The sequence below is a fragment of the Oncorhynchus kisutch genome, linkage group LG3 (genome assembly GCF_002021735.2).
Source record: "Oncorhynchus kisutch isolate 150728-3 linkage group LG3, Okis_V2, whole genome shotgun sequence".
NCBI classification, from domain to species: Eukaryota; Metazoa; Chordata; class Actinopteri; order Salmoniformes; family Salmonidae; genus Oncorhynchus; species Oncorhynchus kisutch.
Window position 1 is genome coordinate 29,369,025 of NC_034176.2, and position 26,789 is coordinate 29,395,813.

General features: G+C 47.0%; 1 protein-coding gene across 3 annotated transcripts in view; it reads right to left on the reverse strand.

Moving 5' to 3' along the window:
* The window catches only part of LOC109879839 (tetratricopeptide repeat protein 28), a 348,318-nt gene that overhangs the window by 20,891 nt on the left and 300,638 nt on the right, over positions 1 to 26,789 (reverse strand). For all 3 annotated transcript variants that reach the window (XM_031820402.1, XM_031820393.1, XM_031820406.1), the window contains 4 exons: positions 16,619 to 17,415; positions 15,825 to 16,369; positions 6,680 to 7,203; positions 2,916 to 3,025 (listed from right to left, as the gene is read on the reverse strand). In XM_031820402.1, the coding sequence (XP_031676262.1) occupies positions 2,916 to 3,025; positions 6,680 to 7,203; positions 15,825 to 16,369; positions 16,619 to 17,415 (1,976 nt within the window). The remainder of the gene's footprint in view (positions 1 to 2,915; positions 3,026 to 6,679; positions 7,204 to 15,824; positions 16,370 to 16,618; positions 17,416 to 26,789) is intronic.

Here is a 26,789-nt window from a genome sequence, read left to right on the forward strand (position 1 = left end):
ACCCCTCTCCCTCTTAACCTGATCAGTCCCAAGCCAAATCAGCCCATCAGTCCGGTCACTAATTTCAAGTACCTGCTTTGGCAAGCTCTCATATTTAAGCCTCACATTGAAGTGCTCTGCTTTTTTATTTTCAGGACAAAATTATTTGACATAAAAAGTTACATTCATGAGTTTTATTGACTAATGTCACTCGAATAATGAGATGTGCCAAACAATAACCTGATAAAAAAAAAGTACAGTAAGTACAGAAAACGAGTCATTGACAACTGTGTGGAGTTTGTGACAGTAACTATGTGAATTTATTAAGCTCAGGTAAACATCAGGAACCATCACAATGCAATATTTCTGCATGATCTCCTTTGAAGAAAAAACCCTTACATTCTAACGAGTCCTGCGGCATGTGAGCGTCGTAAAGCAAAACAAATCACCTCTGACGTGTTCGTGAGAGCCTTTCCACGGTGGGGTCATAATAGTCTGTAGCTTAAACCGTTTCGGGATGTCTCCTGGTTTCACAAACTGCACTCTACCTCAGCCTTCGTCCATAGCACAGGCCTGTGGCTGTTATGGGCGGCTCTAGGATGAATTGACGCGTCAAATGTCTGTAACAGATTCCTGGAAGTCTGTAGCTGAATCAGGCAACTCAGATCAGGCAACTCAGTCCAAATCATGGTTCTGTGATATTGGGCCTGATGGACACAGCTCTGATATTCACCTCAGCTGTCCTCCCGTCTCATCTCAAAGATGCTCCACATCTTTTCTCTGTTAAGTCTCAGACACTAACAATCAGGCTGGAGAGGGAGAAGAAGAGGGAGAGACAAAGGTGGGAGGGCAGACACAGTGTGGGCGGAGGCTGTGCTGCCAAGCCAATCAGGAGTGCTGATTCATGGGAGTTGTTATTGGTTTCCTATTCCTCTTCTGTTGGCAAGGCCTTCAAGAAGACTGAGAATGTTCCACCTCCACAGCCAGTCTGTATGAGGCCAGAAGTGGGATTGAACTATGCACACCAAACATTCAGATAGCTGCTGCCCTGGGACTGGCACATGGAAGGGATGGAATCGGGATGAATCAGGAATATGTGTGTGTGTGTATGGTGAGTTGGTTAAAGCTATCCAGGCCACTAAAGTATGTCAGACGAGAGGAGAGAGAGGAAGAGAGAGCACTGGGAGAGCAGAGTGTGGTTGTGCAGCATTAGTGCTCAAAGTCCAGTCCGGGCTGTGTGATTCTGCTGATAGAGCTGCAGGCTGATTCCTGCAAAGCTAGCTCAATCTTTTGGGCACACAGACATCCCTTTAAGATGAAAACTAATTTCTCACACCACCTTCCCCCCAGGGCCAACCTCACCCTTCACAGATTAAAAGAAAACAATCCCAAAAGTGCTGTGCTCGCAATGTCCCGCCTCGATGCTGTAAAGCTAACATCAGGATAGGGGCCTGATGCCTAAAATGACTCTCATCATGTATTTTCCCCAGGGCTACGTTCACCCTCTCTGATAGAAGTTATGAGCAGTAAAACATCAAACCCACCCCACTGCACTCAACATTCATCTGTTAATCCCATGCGACAATATGAAACCATGTATTCATCACAAATCTGACTGAACCGTGGGCAGGTCACAGAGGACACGGCGGATCAGAGGGAGGGTGTTGAAACACAATTAGGTTTAAACGGTCGTACATGAGGTCAAGTCATCTCATTCCAACAGTACGGATGCTGTATGAATATTAAGTGCAGTAATATTGCATAGTGGGACATAGTTGGCTATGTAAATCAGCCTTGAAGTGGGTCAGGCTATTTACCAAGGTCATATAGCTTTACCACCAGCAGTAAAGGCCTCCCTGCTTCCTCATGAATAATCATCTAACCTACACACTGAGGACAACTACAGTGTGTCCTTTCCTTTCCCCGACAACACACCAGCATGACAGCTACACTGACTGGAGGAAATATCCCAAACATTACGGAGTTGCCTGGGGAAAGAACTTGGGTGTGAAATCACAAAATAGTGTTGCTTTTGCGAACATCTGTTTGACTGTTAAGTCTGAAGGGTATATGGGGATAAGGTCATTGTAATAGAGATGAGAGAGAGGGATTTTTAAACCTTTTTAAATGCAATATTTACTGTTCAATTCTAAGTTTTGTGTTGATGTTGTTTTGTGTCTTCTCACTTTGTTTATTTCACATGCATTGACATTGTACATTTCCCATGCCAATAAAGGCCCTTTAAATTGAGGGAGGGAGGGAGGGAGAGAGAAAGAGAGAAAGAGAGAAAGAGAGAAAGAGAGAAAGAGAGAGAGAGAGAGAGAGAGAGAGAGAGAGAGAGAGAGAGAGAGAGAGAGAGAGAGAGAGAGAGAGAGAGAGAGAGAGAGAGAGAGAGAGAGAGATAGATAGATAGATAGATAGATAGATAGATAGATAGATAGATAGATAGATAGATAGATAGATAGATAGATAGATAGATAGATAGATTGGACTGTGTCAGCTCCCACTCAGCCCAGTAAAAGCTCTGTCCTGGCACCCCAATGGTGGAACATCAGAGTCCCTGCCCATCTTCCCGAAAACGTCTGAAACCCTACCTCTTCAAAGAGTATTTTAAATAATCCCACTGCCCCCCCCTCCAAAAAAATAACTATCACCATGACTTTTGTGAACTAACAGTCACTATCTACCTTTTCTTACTAGCACTGCCTTTGCCGATAGCTACTTTATTGAGGAACATTTTTACTTTCTATGACTGAGATATGTGGTTGTCTCACCTAGCTATCTTAAAATGAATGCACTAACTGTAAGTCGCAATGAATAAGAGGGTGAATAAAATGTCAATCTTCCGCCTCCCCATCCACGGTCTCTCGCTACACACGCAGACAGGCAACCCTGTGTATGTTGTGTGTGAGGAGAGGTTCATGTCAGATGTATACCTGGTGCTGGGCCTCCTCCAGGTTCCCACTGGCCCACAGAGACAGCCCCAGACGATGGCGGATCTTAGCCTCATCCTCACGCCGAGCCAGCTGCTCCGCCAGCCGTAGGCCTGGTTGTGAGAGACATTAGAAATCATTTAGAGCTATGGGCAGGCAGGTATCTTCCAGGGTAACAGATGTAAGCATGGTACTGATACTCTGACAGTAAACAAGCTTCAGTTGTAAAATCCCACACAAACACAAACACACCCACTCCCAGACACACAGTAGGACACTGTTAGGGCACTAATCTGAGTGCCTAGTAATCAATGGGAAGGATCGAGTGGCTGAGCAAACACAAACACACCCATAATGCTTCTATATAAAGCAAGTGGGAGACTAAGCAAACATAATATGTTTAATAGAGTCTCGAGACTTCTGTAATGTTCGATGACACATGGAAGGTATACACATTAGAGCCAAAAACAACACATGTCATCCACTCAGCCACACACACACTGGAAATACAACACACACAGAGGCTAGAATCCTGTGTTGAAACTGTTCGTACGGCTTATCACACTGGTCCATACATTTGTTCTGAGATTCAGCCGGAACCCGGGGAGATTTTTGTGTTCAGTTAGCGTGGCTTTGTCAGATTACCTGGCGAGAATAACCTTTGTTTTCCCCTTTCAATCCCTCAAGCGGTGATGTGTATGTCACATGTTTGCATGTGTCAACAGCCTCCCCACCGAAAGCTTGGTTTCACCCAATTACTGTGATGAAACAGACACTCCACGAAGGGAAATGATAAGAAAGGACAGACACTGGGCCACATGTCACCTACCAGGTGCTAACAGCGCAGCAGGAAATCTTAGCTATGATTTGGGCTGCTAATAAGTCTGTGGCTACAAGGTTTATATTATGTAGGTATTAGAATATAATGTATCTACTCTATTCCTCTGTGACTAGGGGAAAACACGTTTTGGTGGAGGGGAGAGAAAAATGGGCCATGATATCAAGCAGCCCTCATCTCACTCTCCTCGCGTTTCTAGTCATTCCTGGAAAACAGTGTGTGTGAGTCTGACCCAGATAAGAAAAGAACATAGAGCGTGACCAGGAAGGAACACCCGACCTACACTCTTCCTATTCCACCAGGCCCAGGGCTGCTCTGCTCTGTGAGTACACCCTCAGAGAGATGGATGCCTTTGAAGCCTGCAACACTCCCCCCCTCTCCTTATCTATCCTCTTCTCCCTCTCTTCCCTTTTTCTCCCTTCTCCTGTCTCTCTCTCTCTCTCTCGCTCACACTCCCTAACTCTCTCAATACACCCTCTCTTATCTCTCTCTCTGCCCTCTTTCTCCCTCCTCCAGCTCTCTGTCATTCTTTCAGAACTCTCTAAACCCTCTCCTTCACCCTCTCCCTCCCCAACCTCGCCTCTCTGTTTCTCTCTCTCGCTGTCTTTCTCTGACCTCTCCTCTCTTTCTCTCGGTCTATCTGCCCTCCACTAGTCTCAGTCCTACTCAGGTTTCATTAGAGTCTGGAGCTTAAGAGAGAGAACTGATCTGCACCCTCACCATTCACATCTCCCTCCATCTCTCCGAGTCATTCTCACACACTCCCTCTCCCTCCCTCTCCCTCTCTCTATGAAGAAGACTCATGATTAATCAAAAAATGCCATGCTTTTTTCTTATAGTGCGGTTGACACTTTGTAGAATTATCATACATGAAGATGTATGCATCTGCATTGCATACTCTTGCTATCTCTTCCCACATGCTTCCCTCTCTAACGGTGTCAATCTCTCGCCGTCACTGTCAGCGTGTGTACCTTCGGTGTGCCATGCAGGCACAGTGACGTAGTGGTGGCTGACATAAGGATGTGGTGGTGGCTCTGTGGCTGGCTGCACCCTGAAGAGCAACTAGAGAACACTTTAAAGGCTGCCTGACAGCTGGTGAAGAGATTCACTACAGCCCCCGGGGGCCCATGCACCCTGTGACACACACACACACACACACACACACACACACACACACACACACACACACACACACACACACACACACATGCTTGCTGCAGGGCAATCTCTCTCTCTCTCTCTCACTCTCATTATACAATGCATATATGCAAATATTTAAACACATGCATACACACTTCACAAAGCTACACACACACACACACACACAGTATCACAAAGTGTCACCTAATTATAAATGATATAAACAATTATAATAATGATAAAAGAATACTGCAGGCCTTCACACTGCTGTGTCTCTCTCCCTCCTACTGTGAGGCATGTACACACACACACTCACTCACTCACTCACTCACTCACTCACTCACTCACTCACTCACTCACTCACTCACACACACACACACACACACACACACACACACACACACACACACACACACACACACACACACACACACACACACACACACACACACACACACACACACACACACACACACACACACACACACACACACACACACACACACACACACACACAAACAACCACACACATTGCTGAGGTCACATGCTGTCACTATAGGCCCTCGAGTGGTTCTCCTTTCCTAGGCCTCCTTCCAATTCATCTTTTTCAGGAAGCAAAAACAAAAAACAAGCAGTGCAGCATGAAAAAGAAAATGGAGGGGAAAAAAGGAAAAAAACGGCCAACTTTTAGGTCTGGGTAGGTTGGCCAAAAATAATTGGCTGTCAAGGATAGGGAAGGTAGTGTTCTTTTTCAAAGCTGGACCAAGGAACAATGTAAGGACAGAGCAGGGGACAGTAATGGGACATGGAAGAGATAGAGTGGCCTGCCTCCTTGTTTCCATTAAAGCCCAACAAGCAACGACAAGGAACGATGTCTAGGTCACTACAAGCACTGGTGGCTTATAGGACAGGAGAGGAAAGGCTAGGGAAGGTAATCCTGTTCATATCTTCCTTAGAGGAGGAATGATGAAACAACCTATAAACCCAGAGAGATAATTCTCCCTGGGTGGAAACAGGCTTTGGAGTGTAATGCCCTGGGTCTGCCTCTGCATAACGCTTGTAAACGGAGCTGGTGGCCACCTAACAGCTTCCATGAAGCATTGCACGCTGCTTCTTGTTCCGTCATCCCTGTGACAAACACTCCCTGCACTGTTACTGGCATAATGAGCTTTAGACAGCCAGGGCTGCAGCTTTTAATTTCACCATTATCTGTAGAGGACAATGAAGTGTGAGAGGCAAGAGTCTGTCAGCCACAGTGTGTGAAAAGATCCTTTGGCAGCTCATTTGAAAGTGCCATCTGAGAGAGGGGATATAGAGGTGTGAAGAATAGGAGCCAGTAAACATGCTAAATGCCTCACCATGCAGCATGGAGATGAGCTCACACACACCAAATCATATACAAATGTGTGCATGCACAAACACACACGCACACCACACACAAAACGAAAATACACAATGACACCCACACAAAAACACCCTCACACAGGCTAATAAAAAAATTGACAAATACTCACAGAAAAACACAAACAGTATAATCACAAAATATAAGCCTATTGACAAACATTGCAGCTGTTGGTAGAATTATAACCTGGCTTTACTTCAAGAATTTGCATATAGTATGTGTTTAATTCTTGCCTGTCAGATAGATATTCTCCTTTGGAAGCTGTCCCAACACCTTTCATGTCACTAAAGTCTATGTAGTCTATGGAGCACAGTATTATTATTATACAGTATATATATCTATATGAGTAACCCATCCTCCCTTCTATTCCCCAACCCCACCACTCACCTTCCTGCAGATACATGACAGCCTGTGAGTAGTTCTGCAGTGCATGGTGTGTCCTCCCCAGGCTACCGTAGGCCAGGGTCTTGGCTGCCAGGTCGTTGGTCTGAGCTGCAACACTCAGATGCTGCTCCTGGAACACCACCGCACGCTCATAGTTGCCCAGTGACTCATAGGTGAGGCCCAGGTTGCCATAGGCGCGGCCCTGTCGGGCGGGACTGCCCGTCTCCTCTGCGATCTCCAAGTCACTCTGGTGGCAGCGCAGGGCTGTCTCGTACTCCCCCATGGACTGGTAGACCACACCCAGGCCACAGCTGGCGTCGCCCTCTAGTGGGCGGTCCTGGGTATCGCGGGCGATGCCTAGCTGGCGCTCCAGACAGGAGATGGCCTGTTCATAGTTCCCCAGCTGGCTGTGGAGCGCCCCCAGCTCCCCGTAGGCCTGGGCCTTCCCTCCACACTCCCCCAACTCATGGGCCACCACCAGACGCTTCTCAAAGCAAACCAGGGACTGCTGCAGGTTACCCATCGCCCTGAGGGGGGAGACACAGAGTCAGGGCAGGACAAGGGGGAGTCAAACAGTGGGGAAGGACAGAGATGTGGGTTAACTGGGAAGGCAGGGATAGAGTTAAGTTGACTACATTATATGCCTACTAAAACACCCTGTAATTGCCATCTGGTGCTATGAACAAACAGACTTGTGCCACAGAGACTGTGTACTCCTAGCGCTCTCCTCTCACTGTCACCCTGTTCCTCTCTCCTTATCTCCTATCAGGGGGATAGTAGTACAGCTTTTATCTAATCTGCACATATGGCCACATTGTGCAATAAGGGAAGAATGAGGAACACACATTGCATTGTCACAAGAGCAGGAACTATGCCATTTGCCAAGGTCTGCATCATTTCAGTGGTAATGAATATTCAGATTCCCAACAAAAAGCACAGCAGATGACTCTCTGAGGACTGTGTGTGTGTGTGTGTGTGTGTGTGTGTGTGTGTGTGTGTGTGTGTGTGTGTGTGTGTGTGTGTGTGTGTGTGTGTGTGTGTGTGTGTGTGTGTGTGTGTGTGTGCGTGTGTGTGTGTGTGTAGCAACGTGCATGCCCTGCCCATCTGAGGATCTGTCTTTTTCAGCCATCTACTTCCTGTTTGAAGGGTGCAACATCCACTTGATTGATTGCTTTCATTTTACTCCTGTGACTCTTTCATATTCTTGCTTTTGCCTGTCGTATTCCCCGTTAACATTACGACCGCGGAATCGTTTGTAATGACCTGTCAAACACACTCCGGTAATGGCCGAAATGGACTCACTGTCCTCAAGGGAATACACCGTCTTTCCGTTTAATCTAGAAAAACGCTAAAGCTTTGTCAGGGATTTAACGCACCTTCACGACACTTACGTCACAAGAAAAGAGAAGATAACTTTATTTTGATGGGTGTTTATTTTTTGGGTGGAATAAAAATAAATACAAAATTATGCAGTTGAAATGTTCACAAATTAGATGGGCTGAAATGAAAGCAACTTCCGAAAACGAACACTAGAATTATAGTGAGATTATGTTTGATCTCCCAAACAATGTAAAGTATGTATAGACGTAATCTAGAGTTGATTTTTAATCCGATGGTATCCTGCTATGCACATACTTGTTGAATTATGCAAGAGAATGTGACAACAGTAATTAATGAGGCAGTCTAGACAGTGCAGGTAGGGTAGACAGAGGAAGTGTTGTGGTTACAGCCCTGTTCCACCCCTTTATGATAATATATTCATATATGCAAATACACCTGATGAATTTATGAAAATTAGGCACATATCCAAAAAATACCTCATACGATAACAAAATGTATATATGAGTACATTCTATATATGAGTGCATTTTTTTTTACCCCTTTTTCTCCCCAATTTCGTGGTATCCAATTGGTAGTAGTTACTGTCTTGTCTCATCGCTGCAACTCCCGTACGGACTCGGGAGAGACGAAGGTCGAGAGGCATGCGTCCTCCGATACACAACCCAACCAAACCGCACAGCTTCTTGACAAAACGCACATCCAACCCGGAAGCCAGCCGCACCAATGTGTCGGAGGAAACACCGTACACCTGGCGATCTGGTCAGCGTGCACTGTGCATGAGGAGACAAGGATATCCCTGCTGGCCAAACCCTCCCTAACCCGGACGACGCTGGGCCAATTGTGCGTCGCCCCATGAGCCTCCCGGTCACGGCCGGCTGCGGCAGAGCCTGGGCTCAAAACCAGAATCTCTGGTGGCACAGCTAGCAGCGCGATGAGATGTTTATATTTTTTATTTGACAATAAATTGAAAACCCGAATTCTCGCCAAAATCCCTCAACTCATTATTTGTCAAATCAAATCAAAGTTTATTGGTCGCGTACACAGATTTGCAGATGTTATCGCAGGTGCAGCGAAATGCTTGTGTTTTCTAGCTCCAAAAGTCTAGTAATACCTAGCAATAAAAAAAAATATACACACATACTCCAGAAAATACAAAATAAATAATATATGATGAGCCATGACTAGAATATAGTATACACTGACTGTACAAAATATTAGGAACACCTTCCTAATATAGAGTCGCAACCCGTTTTGCGCTCAGAACAGCCTCAATTCATCAGGGCATGGACTACAAGGTGTCGCAAGCGTTCCACAGGGTTTACTGGCCCATGTTGACTCCAATACTTCCCACAGTTATGTCAAGTTGGCTGGATGTCCTTTCCGTGGTGGACCATTCATGATACACACGAGAAACTGTTGAGTGTGAAAAACACAGCAGCGTTGCAGTTCTTGACACACTCAAACCGGTGCGCCTGGTATCTACTACCATACCCCATTCAAAGGCATATTTTGTCTTGCCAATTCACCGTCTGAATGGCACACATTCACAATCCATGTCTCAATTGTCTCAAGGCTTAAAAATCTTTCATTAACTTGTCTCCCTCCCTTCATCTACACTGATTGAAGTGGATTTAACAAGTGACATCAGTAAAGGATCATAGCTTTCACCTGGATTCACTTGGTCAGTTTATGTCATGGAAAGAGCAGGTGTTCCTAATGTTTTGTACATTCAGTGTATACATACAGTGGGGCAAAAAAGTATTTAGTCAGCCACCAATTGTGCAAGTTCTCCTACTTAAAAAGATGAGAGAGGTCTGTAATTTTCATCATAGGTACACTTCAACTATGACAGACAAAATTAGGAAAATAAATCCAGAAAATCACATTGTAGGATTTTTTATGAATTTATTTGCAAATTATGGTGGAAAATGAGTATTTGGTCACCTACAAACAAGCAAGATTTCTGGCTCTCACAGACCTGTAACTTCTTCTTTAAGAGGCTCCTCTGGTCCACTCACACAGACAGCATCGTGAGGAAGGCGCAGCAGCGCCTCTTCAACCTCAGGAGGCTGAAGAAATTCGGCTTGTCACCAAAAGCACTCACAAACTTCTACAGATGCACAATCGAGAGCATCCTGGCGGGCTGTATCACCGCCTGGTATGGGAACTGCACCGCCCTCAACCGTAAGGCTCTCCAGAGGGTAGTGAGGTCTGCACAACGCATCACCGGGGGCAAACTACCTGCCCTCCAGGACACCTACACCACCCGATGCTACAGGAAGGCCATAAAGATCATCAAGGACATCAACCACCCGAGCCACTGCCTGTTCACCCCGCTGTCATCCAGAAGGCGAGGTTAGTACAGGTGCATCAAAGCTGGGACCGAGAGACTGAAAAACAGCTTCTATCTCAAGGCCATCAGACTGTTAAACAGCCACCACTAACATTGAGTGGCTACTGCCAACACACTGTCAATGACACTGACTCTACTCCAGCCACTTTAATAATGGGAATTGATGGGAAATGATGTAAATATATCACTAGCCACTTTAAACAATGCTACCTTATATAATGTTACTTACCCTACATTATTCATCTCATATGCATACGTAGATACTGTACTCTATATCATCGACTGCATCCTTATGTAATACATGTATCACTAGCCACTTTAACTATGCCACTTGGTTTACATACTCATCTCATATGTATATACTGTACTCGATATCATCTACTGTATCTTGCCTATGCTGCTCTGTACCATCACTCATTCATATATCCTTATGTACATATTCTTTATCCCCTTACACTGTGTATAAGACAGTAGTTTTTTGGAATTGTTAGTTAGATTACTTGTTCGTTATTACTGCATTGTCGGAACTAGAAGCACAAGCATTTCGCTACACTCGCATTAACATCTGCTAACCATGTGTATGTGACAAATAAAATTAGATTTGATTTGATTTGTCCTCCACTCTTTACCTGTATTAATGGTACCTTTTTGAACTTGTTATCAGTATAAAAGACACCTGCCCACAACCTCAAACAGTCACACTCCAAACTCCACTATGGCCAAGACCAAAGAGCTGTCAAAGGACACCAGAAAAGAAAAAAAATCTGGTCCCAGATTTGATGAGCGTGTGCTGTCTCCGCCTTCTAGATGGTAGCTGGATGAACAGGCCGTAGCTCGGGTGGCCGAGGTCCTTGATCATCTTCCTGTGACACCGGTTGCTGTAGGTGTCCTGGAGGGCAGGCAGTGTGCCAGCGGTGATGCGTTGTGCTGACCGCACCGCCCTCTGGAGATCCCTGCGGTTGTGGACGGTGCAATCACCATACCAGGCGCGCGATACAGCCCGACAGGACGCTCTCAATGGTGCATCTGTAGAAGTTTGTGAGGATTTTAGGGGACAGGCCAAATTTCTTCAGCCTCCTGAGGTTGATAAAGGTGATGTTGCACCTTCTTTACCACTCTATCTGTGTGAAGGGACCATTTCAGGTTGTCAGTGATGTGCACGCCAAGGAACATAAAGTTTGTAACCCTCTCCACTGTGGCCCCGTCGATGTGGATGAGGGCGTTCTCTCTCTGCTGTCTCCTGTAATCCACGATCAGCTCCTTCGTTTTGTTGGCGTTGAGGGAGAGGTTATTTTCATGGCACCACTCCACCAGGGCTCTCACCTCCTCCCTGTATCTCATCGTTGTTGGTAATCAGGCCTAACACAGCAAACTTGATTGAGTTGTCCCTGCCAGTAAAATATTTGATGTGTTATAAATTAGTCAATATCTGATGGATTATAAAAATTCTAAATGATTGGAGTATCTTTATCCACTGTCTGTTGCAATTGTTTTTAAAACCTTTTAACAATTTCGATGACCATTGTTAATATGTGTGTAGGGGGAAGAGGAAGGGCTGAAGGGGTAATGATACAATGGGTTGGGGGGGGGGCTAGATAATAAATTCACCCTCCAATTGGCCTAGATGGGATGTCACATGGATACAGGTTCTGTCTATCTCTGTGAATAAGCTTACACACTGGCTAAGACCTGCATTCATACCACGGTTTTGTTCTCTTGAATGCTTTGCACACACTGCAGAAACCTTGCAAATAGCCACTTTTCAAATTCCCCAGCAGAGCAACAATTGCTCGATGTCATTTGAAAAGGACCATTAAAAGAATAAAAGGATTGAGATTAATTAATGGTGTGTGTTAATGTGAGCTGGTTGAGTAAAGTCTCTGGGAGAGAAAGATGGAGCGCGAGAGTGCGAGGGGGATCGAGAGAGGAGGAAGTGAGGATGATAGGAGTCAGATTTACATTCTTCCCCAGTCAGCTCATGCATGGCTAATGCAGGGTTCTGTCTGATTGTTACGGTGGCTTGCTGTTGATGCACAATAAGAGGGAAAAATATTATCTGAAATTAGGACTCGGTTGCTGCCACCCTGTTTTGTTTCGCCCTGTATTCTATCAGGATGTTATCAGACTCACGCGGGGGGAGAAAGTGGAGAAAATAGAAAGAACGTAAAAGGTTGTCTCGAATTAACTGCGATTCCCCCGGTTTCAGACGTCTGTCTGCCAAAGCCTCTTTGCATACCGATCAGCTTGGGGCCAGTAGGCTCAGTGCTGAAGCAGCTAGCACCAGCCTCACTCAGCCTCAGGATCCTCAACACCGACCGTCAAGGTGTCTCTAAACTATGGTGGTCCTGAAGTGCAAGTGCCAGCGCAAGCACAAAGAAAACAGCAGCGGGCACAAAAATAAAAACGATTATGCAAAGTAGGATTACTATGATTATTAGCAAATTATCTGTCACCAGAATAAATTGATATTGTTCTGGAGTACTTCTCCTGTCCTATTCGGTGTCCTGTGTGAATCTAAGTGTGCGTTCTCTAATTCTCTCCTTCTCTCTTTCTTTCTCTCTCTCGGAGGACCTGAGCCCTAGGACCATGCCCCAGGACTACCTGACATGATGACTCCTTGCTGTCCCCAGTCCACCTGGCCATGCTGCTGTTCCAGTTTCAACTGACCTGAGCCCTAGGACCATGCCCCAGGACTACCTGACATGATGACTCCTTGCTGTCCCCAGTCTACCTGGCCATGCTGCTGCTCCAGTTTCAACTTCCACCTGACTGTGCTGCTGCTCTAGTTTCAACTGTTCTGCCTTATTATTATTCGACCATGCTGGTCATTTATGAACATTGAACATCTTGACCATGTTCTGTTATAATCTCCACCCGGCACAGCCAGAAGAGGACTGGCCACCCCACATAGCCTGGTTCCTCTCTAGGTTTCTTCCTAGGTATTGGCCTTTCTAGGGAGTTTTTCCTAGCCACTGTGCTTCTCCACCTGCATTGCTTGCTGTTTGGGGTTTTAGGCTGGGTTTCTGTACAGCACTTTGAGATATCAGCTGATGTACGAAGGGCTATATAAATAAATTTGATTTGATTTGATTTGATTTGATATTGGCAACTTATTCAAAGGCAGAATGTTTTTATCCCGATTTTTTCGATCTTGTCTCATCGCTGCAACTCCCCAACGGGTTTGGGAGGTGTCCTCCGAAACATGACACGCCATACTGCACTTCTTAACACCTGCCCGCTTATCCCAGAAGCCAGCCGCACCAATGTGTTGGAGGAAACACCATTTAACGACCAAGGTCAGTCTGCAGGAGTCCCGACACGCCACAAGGAGTCGCTAGAGCACGATGAGCCAAGTAAAGCCCCCCACCGGACAACGTTGGGCCAATTGTGCGCCGCCCTATGGGACTCCCAATTACAGCCGGTTGCGATACAGCCCGGGATCGAACCCGGGTCTATAGAGACGCCTCTAGCTCTGCGATGCAGTGCCTTAGACCGCTGCGCCACTCAGGAGGCCCATGCAGAATGGCTTTCTGATTGCAATTGTGGCTTAGGTGTATTAGAAATATGATGCCTTTAAATTTAAATAAAATTAAATAAAAAATTATTATTAACCGAGAAAAAGACAAATTCATGTTCTATTTCTACTTTCCTCAGCAGGACTCTTCATCTATGATTCAGATATTAGCTTTTCGTAACAGGCAATCAGAGATTTCATGGTTTTAGAGTGCTTTTCATCCAACCACAGATTTTCATTATAGAGCTACAGTACTGTGCAGTGGAAAGCTGCAGAGACACCCTGTATACCCAATCCAATCCTTTAGTGACACTTTATTCCAATCACTACTTCAAGAAGAGGACATTTGGACAGATGATAGTGCTTACCTGGAACAGTATCTAAGTGGCTCATTCAGTGGGAAAAGTGGAGTTACTGCAAGGAGTGAGAGAAACGCCAATATTCTGTATGATGTTAGGGCTAAAGCAAATTAGCATCATTTACCTACTGAATGACCTGATAGAGAGCTACACTACATTACCAAAAGTATGTGGACACCTGCTCGTCAAACATCTCATTCCAAAATCAAGGGAATTAACATGGAGTTGGTCCCCCCTTTGCTGCTGTAACAGCCTCCACTCTTCTGGGAAGGTTTTCCACTCGATGTTGGAACATTGCTGTGGGGACTTGCTTCCATTTAGCAACAAGAGCATTAGTGAGGTCAGGCACTGATGTTGGGTGATTAGGCCTGGCTCGCAGTTGGCTTTCCATTTAATCCCAAAGGTCTTCGATGGGGTTGAGATTAGGGCTCTGTTCAGGCAAATCAAGTTCTTCCACACCGATCTCGACGAAACCATTTCTGTATGGACCTCGCTTTGTGCATGGGGGCATTGTCATGCTGAAACAGGAAAGGGCCTTCCCTAAACTGTTGCCACAAGTTGGAAGCACAGAATTGTCTAGAATGTAATTGTATGCTGTAGCGTTAAGATTCACTTTCACTGGAACTAAGGGGCCGAACCGAACCATGACAAACAGCCCCAGACCATTATTCCTCCTCCACCAAACTTTACAGTTGGCACTATGCACTCGTCCAAACTCAGATCTTTCTGTCGGACTGCCTGAAGGTAAAGCGTGATTCAGCACTCCAGAGAACGCGTTTCCACTGCTCCAGAGTCCAATGGTCACGAGCTTTACACCATTGGGGTGGCAGGGTAGCCTAGTGGTTAGAGTGTTGGGCTAGTAACCGGAAAGTTGTAAGTTCAAATCCCCGAGCTGACAAGGTACAAATCTGTCGTTCTGCCCCTGAACAGGCAGTTCCACTGTTCCTAGGCCCTCATTGAAAATAAGAACTTGTTCTTAACCGACTTGCCTAGTTAAAAAAAGAAAAACAATTTGAGCTGACGCTTGGCATTGTGCATGTGCCTGCTTGGCCATGGAAACACATTTCATGAAGCTCCCAACAAACAGTTATTGTGCTGACTTTGCTTCCAGAGGCAGTTTGGAACTCGGTAGTGAGTGTTACAACTGAGGACAGATGATTTTCACTCACTATGTGCTTCAGCACTTGGCGGCCCCTTTCTATGAGCTTGTGTGGCCTACCACTTCACGCTGAGCTGTCGTTTGCTCCTAGATGTTTCTACTTCACAATAACAGCACTTACTGGGCAGCTCTAGTAAGGCAAAAATGTGACAAATGTACTTTTTGTAATGGTGGCATTCTATGACAGTGCCACGTTGAAAGTCACTGAGCTCTTCAGTTAGGCCATTCTACTGCCAATGTCTGTCTATGGAGATTGCATGGATGTGTGCTCAATTTTATACACCTGTCAGCAACAGGTGTGGCTGAAATAGCTGAAACCACTCATTTGAAGGTGTGTCCACATACTTTTGTCCAGTGTATAACCAATTACATTACAGGTTTCTAAGTGTGTTTAGTAGGGGCTAATGAGCGATGTCACTGACCTGTGTCCATTGCCCAGACCTCGGTAAGCCTTCTCCTGGTCCTGCATGCGGTTCAGGCTCTGGGCCACAGACAGGTACTGGTCGTAGTATTTAATGGCCTCCTCAAAGTCTCCTAAGGCTTCGTAACAGTCTCCCAAGTTACCATAGGCCCTGCCCCGGTCCAGTACGGCCTCGTTGCCACTCAGCTGCTGCAGGGTGGCCAACTGCTGCTCCAGGTAGCCTATAGCCTCCTCCATCACCCCTACGTTCATCTTGGTGATGCCCATGTTGCCGTAGACCTGGGCCTCTATGCCCGGGTCCTTCAGTCTGCGGCCCAGCTCTAGCTGCTCCTCGTAGCTCTTGAAGGCCATGGCATACTTCCCCAGGGCCATGTAGACAGCTGCCAGGTGGCCGTGGGCTTTACACTCCCCGGGAACATCGCCTAGCTCTTGGTACACCTCCAGTTCCTGGGTGTGGTAGCCCAAGGACTTGTCGTACTTCTGCACCAGTCTGTAGGTGGCACCCAGGGAAGCGTAGGCACACGCCTCCATCCTGCGCTCCTTCATCTGAAACAAAGCACAGACAGGATTTCAGTGCATCAGCAAATGAGAAACAGCAACAGTATTACATTTTAACAACCCTGCCTTTCAAAATCAATGGAGTGCTTGACTTACTTACAGTATATCAAAATAAAATAAAATAAAATAAAATCGAATTTTATCATGCTATATCATGCTAATCTCTCTTACTGTATGCAGACAAAGTGGAGACCTTTCCTGTGACTATGACTATAATCAGGACCAAGTGAATCTCACCTGGTGAGCCAGGGCTAGCTGCTGCTCATAGAACTGGATAGCTCCGGTCACATCCTTCTTGCAGACAAAGATGTCCCCCAGGTTGCCCAGGGCTCTGAAGCGGGCCTGTGCATTATTAAGAGACTGGGCTAGAGAGAGCAGGTACTTCTGACACTCCTCTGCCTTGGTGAAGTTACCCAGAGCCTTGAAGGCCAGTCCCAGGTTACAGTAGGCCTTGGCCTGGCTCAGCTTGTCATGCAGGTCCTTAGCCAGAGCCAGGTCCTGCTCATAGTACTTGACAGCATCCAGGTAGCTTCCCAGGCAGTAGTGGGCGTAGCCCAGGTTGTGGCAGACTTTCCCCTCACTCTCCATGTCCTGGAGGTCAGGGGACAAGCGGAGGTACTGCTCGTAGTAGGGCACGGCTTGGGGGAACTCTCCCCGGGAGCAGTGGAAGTTCCCCAGGTTGCCGAGGGCGCGAGCCTCACTCTGGACGTCTCGCAGCTCGCGGGCGATATTGAGGTGGTTCTGGTAGTGCTGCAGGGCGCGGTCGTGGGCCCCCAGAGCCTGGTAGGCCACGGCCAGGTTACCATGGGTGGAGGCCTGGGAGGCTCGGTCATTGACCTCCATGGAGATCTGTAGCTCCTGGCGGTGATAGCGTACGGCCTGGTCAAAGGCCCCCAACGCGTTGTAGGCGTTGCCCATGTTACCGTAGGCCCGGCCCTGAGCAGCATAGTCAGTGAGCTCCTGGGCGATGGAGAGGTGGGTTTTGTGCAGTTTCAGTGCAGTTTCATAGTCTCCTTTCATCTGGTGGATAATGCCTGTGGACAGGGGAGAGGAGAGAGGGAGAGGAAGAGGCAAGATTAATATCCCATTCACAGGAAAATAGAAGTTCACTTCAAGTGTCTCATCAGACAGCCACATTATGTAGAAAGCAACAGTCATTTGGTAGTTAAAATATGCTTCTGCTGAGCCATCTGTTCCCTGATCAGGGAACACACGTTCCACACAAAATATGGTCATTAAAATGAAGCACAATCACACAGTGTTATAAAGACATCAAAATGTAATCATTAGATTGTCTAAACTGTCTTTGATGATTGTGTCTTGAAAGAATATCAGCAAAACCAACCACTTTTCCGCAGGGACCGAAACAACTGAGAAGGAGAACGAGAGAGAACGAAAGAGAGAGAAAGAGTGGGCCGAGACGATTGAAAGCTAAGCTAACAACTTCTCAAAACTGAGATGAGTGTGCAAAACCAATGAATAACAGAAAACTCTGTGTATTGATGAGCGTAGGATCTTTTATAAAACAGAGCAGCCATTCATCTAACAGGACTGGATAACTGTGGCTCCCCTGCATTGGCATCAGTGTGGGCTAATGGGCCTGGGAGATAAGAGGAACCAGCCCTAACCAGCCGCACCACTCAGAGGGCACTGGGATGGGGACGGGCCAGCCTTGGCTAGGGTGTGTGGGGAACAGGGAAGTGGGACAGGAGAGGGGGACGTTTGTGGGTTGTGGTGGGAACTTGATGGTGCCACTGGGATTAGCGAGTACCATGTGCGTTTTCTGACTTTTCCCTACCAGAACCTGCCACGGTACTGGTGATATGCAGAGGCTAAATAAACAGACGGTAAACAGCCAACTTAACAAACCCAAAATGACTTGACTACTGGTGCTATAGATGTGGAGCCCATTAGAGTTGTTTGTTCAGTTAAAGCCTTTCATGGGCCTCCCGAGTGGCACAGCGGTCTAAGGCACTGCATCACAGAGCTAGAGGCATCACTACAGACCCGGGTTTGATCCAGGGCACTGTCGCAGCCGGTCGTGACCGGGAGATCAATGAGGCGGCACACAATTGGTTCAGCCTCGTCTGGGTAAGGGGAGGATTTGGCCGGCCGCGATGTCTTTGTCGCATCGCGCTCTAGCGACTCTTGTGGCGGGCCAGGCGCATGCACGCTGACATGGTGCGGCTGGCTTCTGGGTCAAGCAAGCAGTGTGTCAAAAAGCAGTGCGACTTGGCAGGCTCGTGTTTCGGAAGACGCATGGCTCTCGACCTTTGCCTCTCCCGAGTCCGTACGGGAGTTGCAGTGATGGGACAAGACTGTAACTACCAATTGGATATCACATAAAAGGGGTAAAAAATAATATATATAAGTATATATATATAAAGCCTTTCATTAGGTCATTGGGATGCCTTACTAGCTAACCTGGACTCAGGGCTAACGTTAGCTAGGTGGCTAAAGTTAGCTAGGCTAAGGGTTAAGGTTAGGGTTGTCTAACATGCTAAGTAATTGCAAAGTAGCTAAAAAGTAGTAAGCAGTTGCAAAGTTGCTAATTAGCTAAAATGCTGAGATTGGAACACGTAACCTTTCGGTTTCTAGACGTCCACATTATATGCCTACCCATCCACCCCAACCAACCACCGTACTTTCGTTTGTGCCTTAAGTGACCGTCTGTCTTATGTAACCATACCAAACATAACATATTATACTAATTTGAGTGTCCCAGATTTACATTGTTACAGCGAGTCTATGAAATCAGGCTGGACGAGGTAACAGGGGCTCGGTTGGTCTGTTGGTCTATAGTTGGCCCACTGGGTTTGCATATTTTGCTTACACAGTATCAGGCTTCTCTGAGGCATCACTTTTTTAGGCAGACAGATTTCAAGGAATAGAAGAGGAAGCTCAATGCTTTAAACTAAGCTGTGCTAGAAAGCTAACTTTGGGTGTCAGGTGAAGGAAGGGGTGTTTGGTATTTTATTAGGATCCCCATTAGCTGTTGCAAAAGCAGTAGCTACTCTTCCTGGGGTCCACACAGAACATGAAACATAATACAGAATGACATAATACAGAACATCATTAGACAAGAACAGCTCAAGATGTATAAATCCAGGTATCAAGGAAATGGGATTGGATGGCAGCATAAAAAATAACCTATTCAAAATATTGAATTGATTTGCCTAGCCCATAGATAGCGGCATAACCCCAATCCATAGATGGGCTCACCTTTGTGATAATTCCCCCACAGTTCCCTCACAGAAGGAAACCCTTCAGATGAGGTGGATCAGTAGTCGAGCTTGATTGTTTCTGTGTATTTCTGTCTCAAGGTTAAAGTGTCATAGCCTTACCTGGCGCAGTAACCACCACGTCAACACCTGAAGGAATGAACATGCTAAGCATACTACAGACAAAACAAACAAGAGACAGTATAATTCTTTGTACAGATTGCCAGAAGGAATACAATATGGATGAGTAACATACTGTATAAAGAATTGATAAACTGTTACTAACACTTTTATAATGACAAATGGTAGGAAGAATAGGCTTTGGCATTGCATGTCCTAAAGTTACAGTAGACTGTTGGCACCTCACATATCAAGGACAGAGCCCAAGCCGTAGATCCACCCCGCCCCGCCCCACCCCAGCCCCAGACCAGCCCACCCCATCCCAGCCCCACACCAGGCCAGCCCACACCACGCCACCCCCACCCCATCCCAGCCCCAGGCCAGCCAACCCCACCCCAGCCCTACCCCAAGCCAGCCCACCCCACCCCATGCCAGCCCCAGTCCCAGTTCCAGCCCAGCCTGGCCCCAGAGCACGTTAACATGCGGAGGAGGAGCACTGACAGCCCTTTCCCTCCACAAAGTCATTGCCAAGGTTATGTCTTCCCTTTGGAGCTTAGCCCACAGAGGGTATAATGCCTGTTGATGTATCACCAGCTAACATGGCCCCAGCCCTCCCCAGAGTCCCCTGCTGGAGGCTAAAATTGGAGCTGGATCTGAGGCTCTAAGGCTGGGGTGGAGGCTGGGGAGAAAAGCTAGAGTTGGGTCTGGGGGGGCTGGGGGGAAAGGCTAGAGTTGGGGCTGGGGAGAAAGGCTAGAGTTGGGTCTGGGGGGGGGCTGGGGAGAAAGGCTAGAGTTGGGGCTGGTGGGGGGGCTGGGGAGAAAGGCTAGAGTTGGGGCTGGTGGGGGGGGCTGGGGAGAAAGGCTAGAGTTGGGGCTGGTGGAGGGGCTGGGGAGAAAGGCTAGAGTTGGGGCTGGTGGGGGGGCTGGGGAGAAAGGCTAGAGTTGGGGCTGGTGGGGGGGGGCTGGGGAGAAAGGCTAGAGTTGGGGCTGGTGGGGGGGGCTGGGGAGAAAGGCTAGAGTTGGGGCTGGTGGAGGGGCTGGGGAGAAAGGCTAGAGTTGGGGCTGGTGGGGGGGCTGGGGAGAAAGGCTAGAGTTGGGCTGGGGGGGCTTGAGGTGAGTTTGGCGCTGGAGCTACACCTGGAGCTGGAAGAGATGAGGACCTAAGACTATGCCGGGGGCCACACAAGGGGTCAGAAAACAATCTCTGTCTCCGCCAAATTGTAAGAGGATTACAAGAACCCCTGGGTCCCTGTTTGATAATAAATAACAGCATGTTTTGGGCCTCAGGTGGTAAATGCTGTTGGTACACAAACCAGGGGGAATGATGGTGATTGGCTGGACAGCAGGATAAGAAAGGGGTAGTGATAGATGATACACTGATTTCAAATGACCCCATCAAAAAATTCTAAGAGAGAGGAGGGATTGACTCCTGTGGACCCCTGTTATGGCCATGCAATTCACTCAGACCGCACAATAAGGTTTGTTATGTTACATACAGTACATAAACTAAACCCCAGAGCTTATATGAGTCTGCAGCTCCATCATTTCCATCTGCACAGTGAGCACAATGACTGTGAAAAAAGAGGGATCAGACAACAAGCAAAATATCCCTCACTCGCCACACACACACACCTACTTTATCCCATTCACTACCCCGTATCAAAAGACATTAAACGGCGTTGTCACTTTGCATTACACAGGCGCACAGTGTGAGAGGGAAATGCTGCAGTGATGACTTTGAGGGATGGTGTCTTGTTCTTACTAAATCACTGTGTCATTCTGTGCTGTGTGTGGAGGTCCACAGCACTGTGGAGCTGTCTGCTAGCTGCCTCTCTGCTGCTCTGCCCAGCTAAGAGGATTTCAGCAACAATGGAGTCTCTGCCACTGTGCCGGGGTGATACCAGGGGTAGAAGAAAGATGGCCAATCACCAAGCAGCCATCGGCCCTGCCCTAGAATCCAAACTCTAGCCTACACACATTCATATTTCAGTTAGCCCAACACTGTGTCAACACAAGGACCTGAATAATGAATAAAAAACCACATTTTCAATTGTTATGTACAAATTAATGGTCTAGAAAATTGCAGGACCAATTTAAAGTGGTTAGAGTGTAAAAAAGCAGATGCATAATTGCTTTCTAGACATTAACACTGAGTGCTGTGTGTGTTGAGACCTGTGGGGGGAGGTAGAGAGCTGAAGCAGAGAAGGCAGGCAAGGTTCTGAGTGGGGTGGGGTGGGGTGGAGTGGTAGTCTGGGTTTAGGCTTAGGTACCAAATCCTCACTCACAAACACAGACATCTCCCACGGCCTGACAGACACGCTGAGAGAGACAGGAAGGTGGAAGATAAAAAGAAAGGGGGATAGATGGATGTGTGCTGAGTGGGATGCCTGCCAACACAAGCACACACAGACAGGCCGCTGCACCCCTCCACGCCTCTGCCTGCCTGCAGGCCCAGCTGGGCTGGCTTCCTCTCCGCTCTCTCCAGCTGACCCGTCACTATCCTTCAGGACTGTTACACCTAACCCTGCTTAACCACAGTGAAACCTCTGTTACTTCCGTTTTGTGAAGACTTCAAATTCCTTGTTGAAGCTGTGGATGGGCTAAGGAAAAAATAATGCTGTTTCTGTGTTGTTTGAGTCAATAGTGACATGGTGAATGGATTCAAAATAAACACATACAGCACAAACGCTATACGTGGAAGGTGGGAATGTGGGAGAATGTTGGAGCAGGCTTCCAGTCCAGTATTTGGCATTGTCTTCTGCCATGAACTAGGCTGAAGGGGGCCATGGAGAGGGGGAACTAACTGCTGCTTTTCCATGAACATGACAGTGGGCCAAGCAGCACAGATCTGCTACACTAGGAACTCTCCAGAAGAGAAGTAGAATGGCATCCAATGGAACAATGTAATCACTTCAACCCCCCTCCCCTCCCTCTGTACATAGTAAAGGATATAGGAATCACAACCCCCCCCCCCCCCCCCCCCCCCCCCTCCGTACACAGTACAGTAACTAGATTTTCCATTCCTGTCTGTGTGCCCTGAACCAGGGCATAGCAGGATATATTTACCTGTGGAACATTAACAGCACGTCCCTGTTGGTACTAATGATCCTGAAGAAAGAGCTTGAGATGTCACCTCAACAGGATAAATTCACATTTTATGTTTGGTTTCCCTCACTACCTGTCTCCTTCCCTATGCATTATTCCATTCACTCTGCCTGTTCCATTAGGCTGGATAAATTCCTCTGTAAATCTAGCCGCTGCCCTCCTGCTCCTGCCTTCTCCCCTCCCTCCTTTTAAAAACACTAGGCTGTTTCCAACGACAACCAACCTGAGATCTCTCCCTCCCTGACTGCCTCAGTCTGCTGTCTGCTCCAGACCACATGGCTGTGTTCCTGTGTGAGCCATATAGCCAAACCCTGCAGGACTCCACAGAAGACTTTTCATGTTGGGCTTAGGGAGAGTATACTAGGAAAGGCCTAAAGCTATTTCAACTCAGTTTCTCTCTCTCCCTCCCCCTGAATCTATCCTGCCCCAGTGAGTAGTACACCCAGAACAGTGTTCTTTATAGCTCTGTTTTGTTGGACTCTGCCCACTGGGCACAGACATCAATTCAATGTCTATTCCACATTGGTTCAATGTAATTTCATTGAAATGATGTGGAAACAACGTTGATTCAACCAGTGTGTGCCCAGTGGGTGTGCTGTTGTTTTGTTATGTTTCCTGTTTGATTTAGCTTTGTCTCAGCATTAAGAGGTCCTCTGGGAACCAGGGTGAAAACAAGGAAAGTGATAGCTTAATTAAAACTGTTACCTCCGGCTCTGTTAACTGATGGAGTCGCCATTTCTAATGACTTTTTTAGATGAAAAAAACAAAACAATGAGTAGTGGGTTAGAAAAAGAAAGAGAGGAGGGAGAGAGGAGAGGGAGAGAATAGAGAGAGAGAAGAGAGGGAGAGAAGGGTAAAAAATAGCTTCCAAACAAACTTATTAAAAACCTCTTTGAAGTGAATTGCAGGAGAAAATATTGCAATTTAGATTCTGTTTCATGAATAACAGAAATGTAGTGGGCTTGACTACCAACAACGACGAGACAGCCTACAGGGAGGAGTTGAGGGCACTCAGTGTGGTGTCAGGAAAATAACCTCTCATTCAACGTCAACAAAACAAAGGAGATGACCGTGGACATCAGGAAACAGCAGAGGGAGCACCACCCTATCTACATCGAATGGACAGTAGTGGAGAAGGTGGAAAGTTATTCGGCGTACACATCACAGACGAACTGAAATGATCCATCCACACAGACAGGAGGCTGAAGAAATCTGACAAACTTTTACAGGTGCACAATTGAGAACATCCTGTCGTGTTGAATCACCCCCTGGTACGGCAACTGCACCGCCCTCAACCGCAAGGCTCTCAAGAGGGTGGTGCAGTCTGCACAACGCATCACAGGGGGCAAACTACCTGCCCTCCAGGACACCTACAGCACCCGATGTCACAGGAAGGCCAAAAAGATCATCAAAGACAACACGCGAGCCACTGCCTGTTCACCCCGCTACCATCCAGAAGGTGAGGTCAGTACAGGTACATCAAAGATAGAAGCTGTTTTTCAGTCTCATCTCAAGGCCATCAGACTGTTAAACAGAAATCACTAACTCAGAGAGGCTGCTGCCTACATAGACTCACTAGTCACTTTAAACAATGCCACTTTAACAATGTTTACATATCTTACATTACTCATCTCATACGTATATACTGTATCTTATACCATCTATTGTATCTTGCCAATGCCGCTCGGCCATCCCTCATCCATATGTTTATATGTATATATTCTCATTCACCCCATTAGATTTGTGTGTATTAGGTAGTTGTTGGGGAATTGTTAGATTACTTGTTAGATATTACTGCACTGTCGGAACTAGCAGCCCAAGCATTTCACTACACTCGCATTAACATCTGCCAACCATGTGTATGTGACCAATACAATTTGATTTTATTTTGATGTTGATTTGAAATGTGAGTTAAATGCAAAAGCCATAACTCCAGTCCTCCCTGAGATATTAAATAACGCTGACTAGGGGGTAAGTTAGCCGGTTACTGACTAATAAATAGAGTCTGGAAAGCATCATTTTCATCTCCTTTATAGGTCAGCGTGCACTGAGCCAAGGCTCCTGTCACCACTGGGCCTCAGTCAGCCAACCCGCCTCAGTAATAAAGCATGTTACATTCGCTGTGCTGAGCAGAGCTAGCTGGCTACATGTTACAGTCGCTGTGCTGAGCAGAGCTAGCTGGCTACATGTTACAGTCGCTGTGCTGAGCAGAGCTAGCTGGCTACATGTTACAGTTGCTGTGCTGAGCAGAGCTAGCTGGCTACATGTTACAGTCGCTGTGCTGAGCAGAGCTAGCTGGCTACATGTTACAGTCTCTGTGCTGAGCAGAGCTAGCTGGCTACATGTTACAGTCGCTGTGCTGAGCAGAGCTAGCTGGCTAGATGTTACCTCTAAGCCATGACAGGTGCCGCTCCACCCTCCCCACATCAACATAGATAATCAGAGAAGAGCTGAGGGCTGAATAAAAGATCTGGGGGAAAAAATACTTTCTTTCTTCATGTTCTCCACCCCTCGCTACACCACACTGCTATTCTTCTCCTCTCTTACGCTTGTTAATCTTACACTTGTTCATGTCTTCTCGTTTTCTGTGCAAGATGTTTTATCTCTGCATGGTGGTGCTTCAAAGCAAGAGGATTGTACAGTAAGCTACAGTATGTCAAGTTGGTTAGACTATGTGGGGGGAATGACAAGGCAACAACAACATTCCCCCCACCACCATCACCACAAACAACAACACTGGAATCAGAGAAAGTATGTCTTTTTTTAACCACTTAATTCTCTGTTATCTACATTATTCAGCTTTTGGAAAATCAGCTATTAAAGGTAATTAAGCGATTCATCAAGTCATTATCAATTACTTGGAGCCTCACAGCCTCAGAATACAATCACTAGGGGTGAGGGGGAAAGAGAGAGTTTGAGAGAGAGAGCGAAAGAAGAAAGACAGACAGAAAGGCAGAAAGGCAAGGCACTGTCAGGCTGAGAGAAGGAGAGGGGAATGGAGAAACAAGAGGTAGAGACATCAACACAATCCCCTAACACTCCGCTGGGCCTCCCTCCCAGCCATCGCCATGAAGCACTGCAGGTTGTCCTTGGCAGTACGGAGCAACAGGCCCACTCTCCTCCTCCTCCTATCCATTGTGCTCTGGTTTTGTCACCAGCTGTGGGTTTTTGACAGTACATCAAATACACTGTAATTATTGTGTAATGGAATTTGAAGTATTTTTGCTGCTGATGTAACGTCTGCTTCCAACTCACTCTCAAACATGTAGATCCCCTGAACGCAGCTCACTCTCCAGCCCACTTTCCAGCTCACACTCTCAAACACGTGGATCCCCTGAACGCAGCTCACTCTCCAGCCCACTTTCCAGCTCACACTCTCAAACACATAGATCCCTTTAACACAGCTCACTCTCCAGCCCACTTTCCAGCTCACACTCTCAAACACGTAGATCCCCTGAACGCAGCTCACTCTCCAGCCCACTTTCCAACTCACACTCTCAAACACGTAGATCCCCTGAACGCAGCTCACTCTCCAGCCCACTTTCCAGCTCACACTCTCAAACACGTAGATCCCCTGAACGCAGCTCACTCTCCAGCCCACTTTCCAGCTCACACTCTCAAACACGTGGATCCCCTGAATGCAGCTCACTCTCCAGCCCACTTTCCAGCTCACACTCTCAAACACGTGGATCCCCTGAACGCAGCTCACTCTCCAGCCCACTTTCCAGCTCACACTCTCAAACACATAGATCCCTTTAACACAGCTCACTCTCCAGCCCACTTTCTAGCTCACACTCTCAAACACATAGATCCCCTGAACACAGCTCACTCTCCAGATCTCAATCACCTGAATTCTGATCACCTGTTCCGACACCTGTATGTCATTATCACACTATATAGTTCAGTTCTTCACACCCCAGCATTGTGAGGTATTGTTTTTTTTTGTGACACAGTTCAATTCG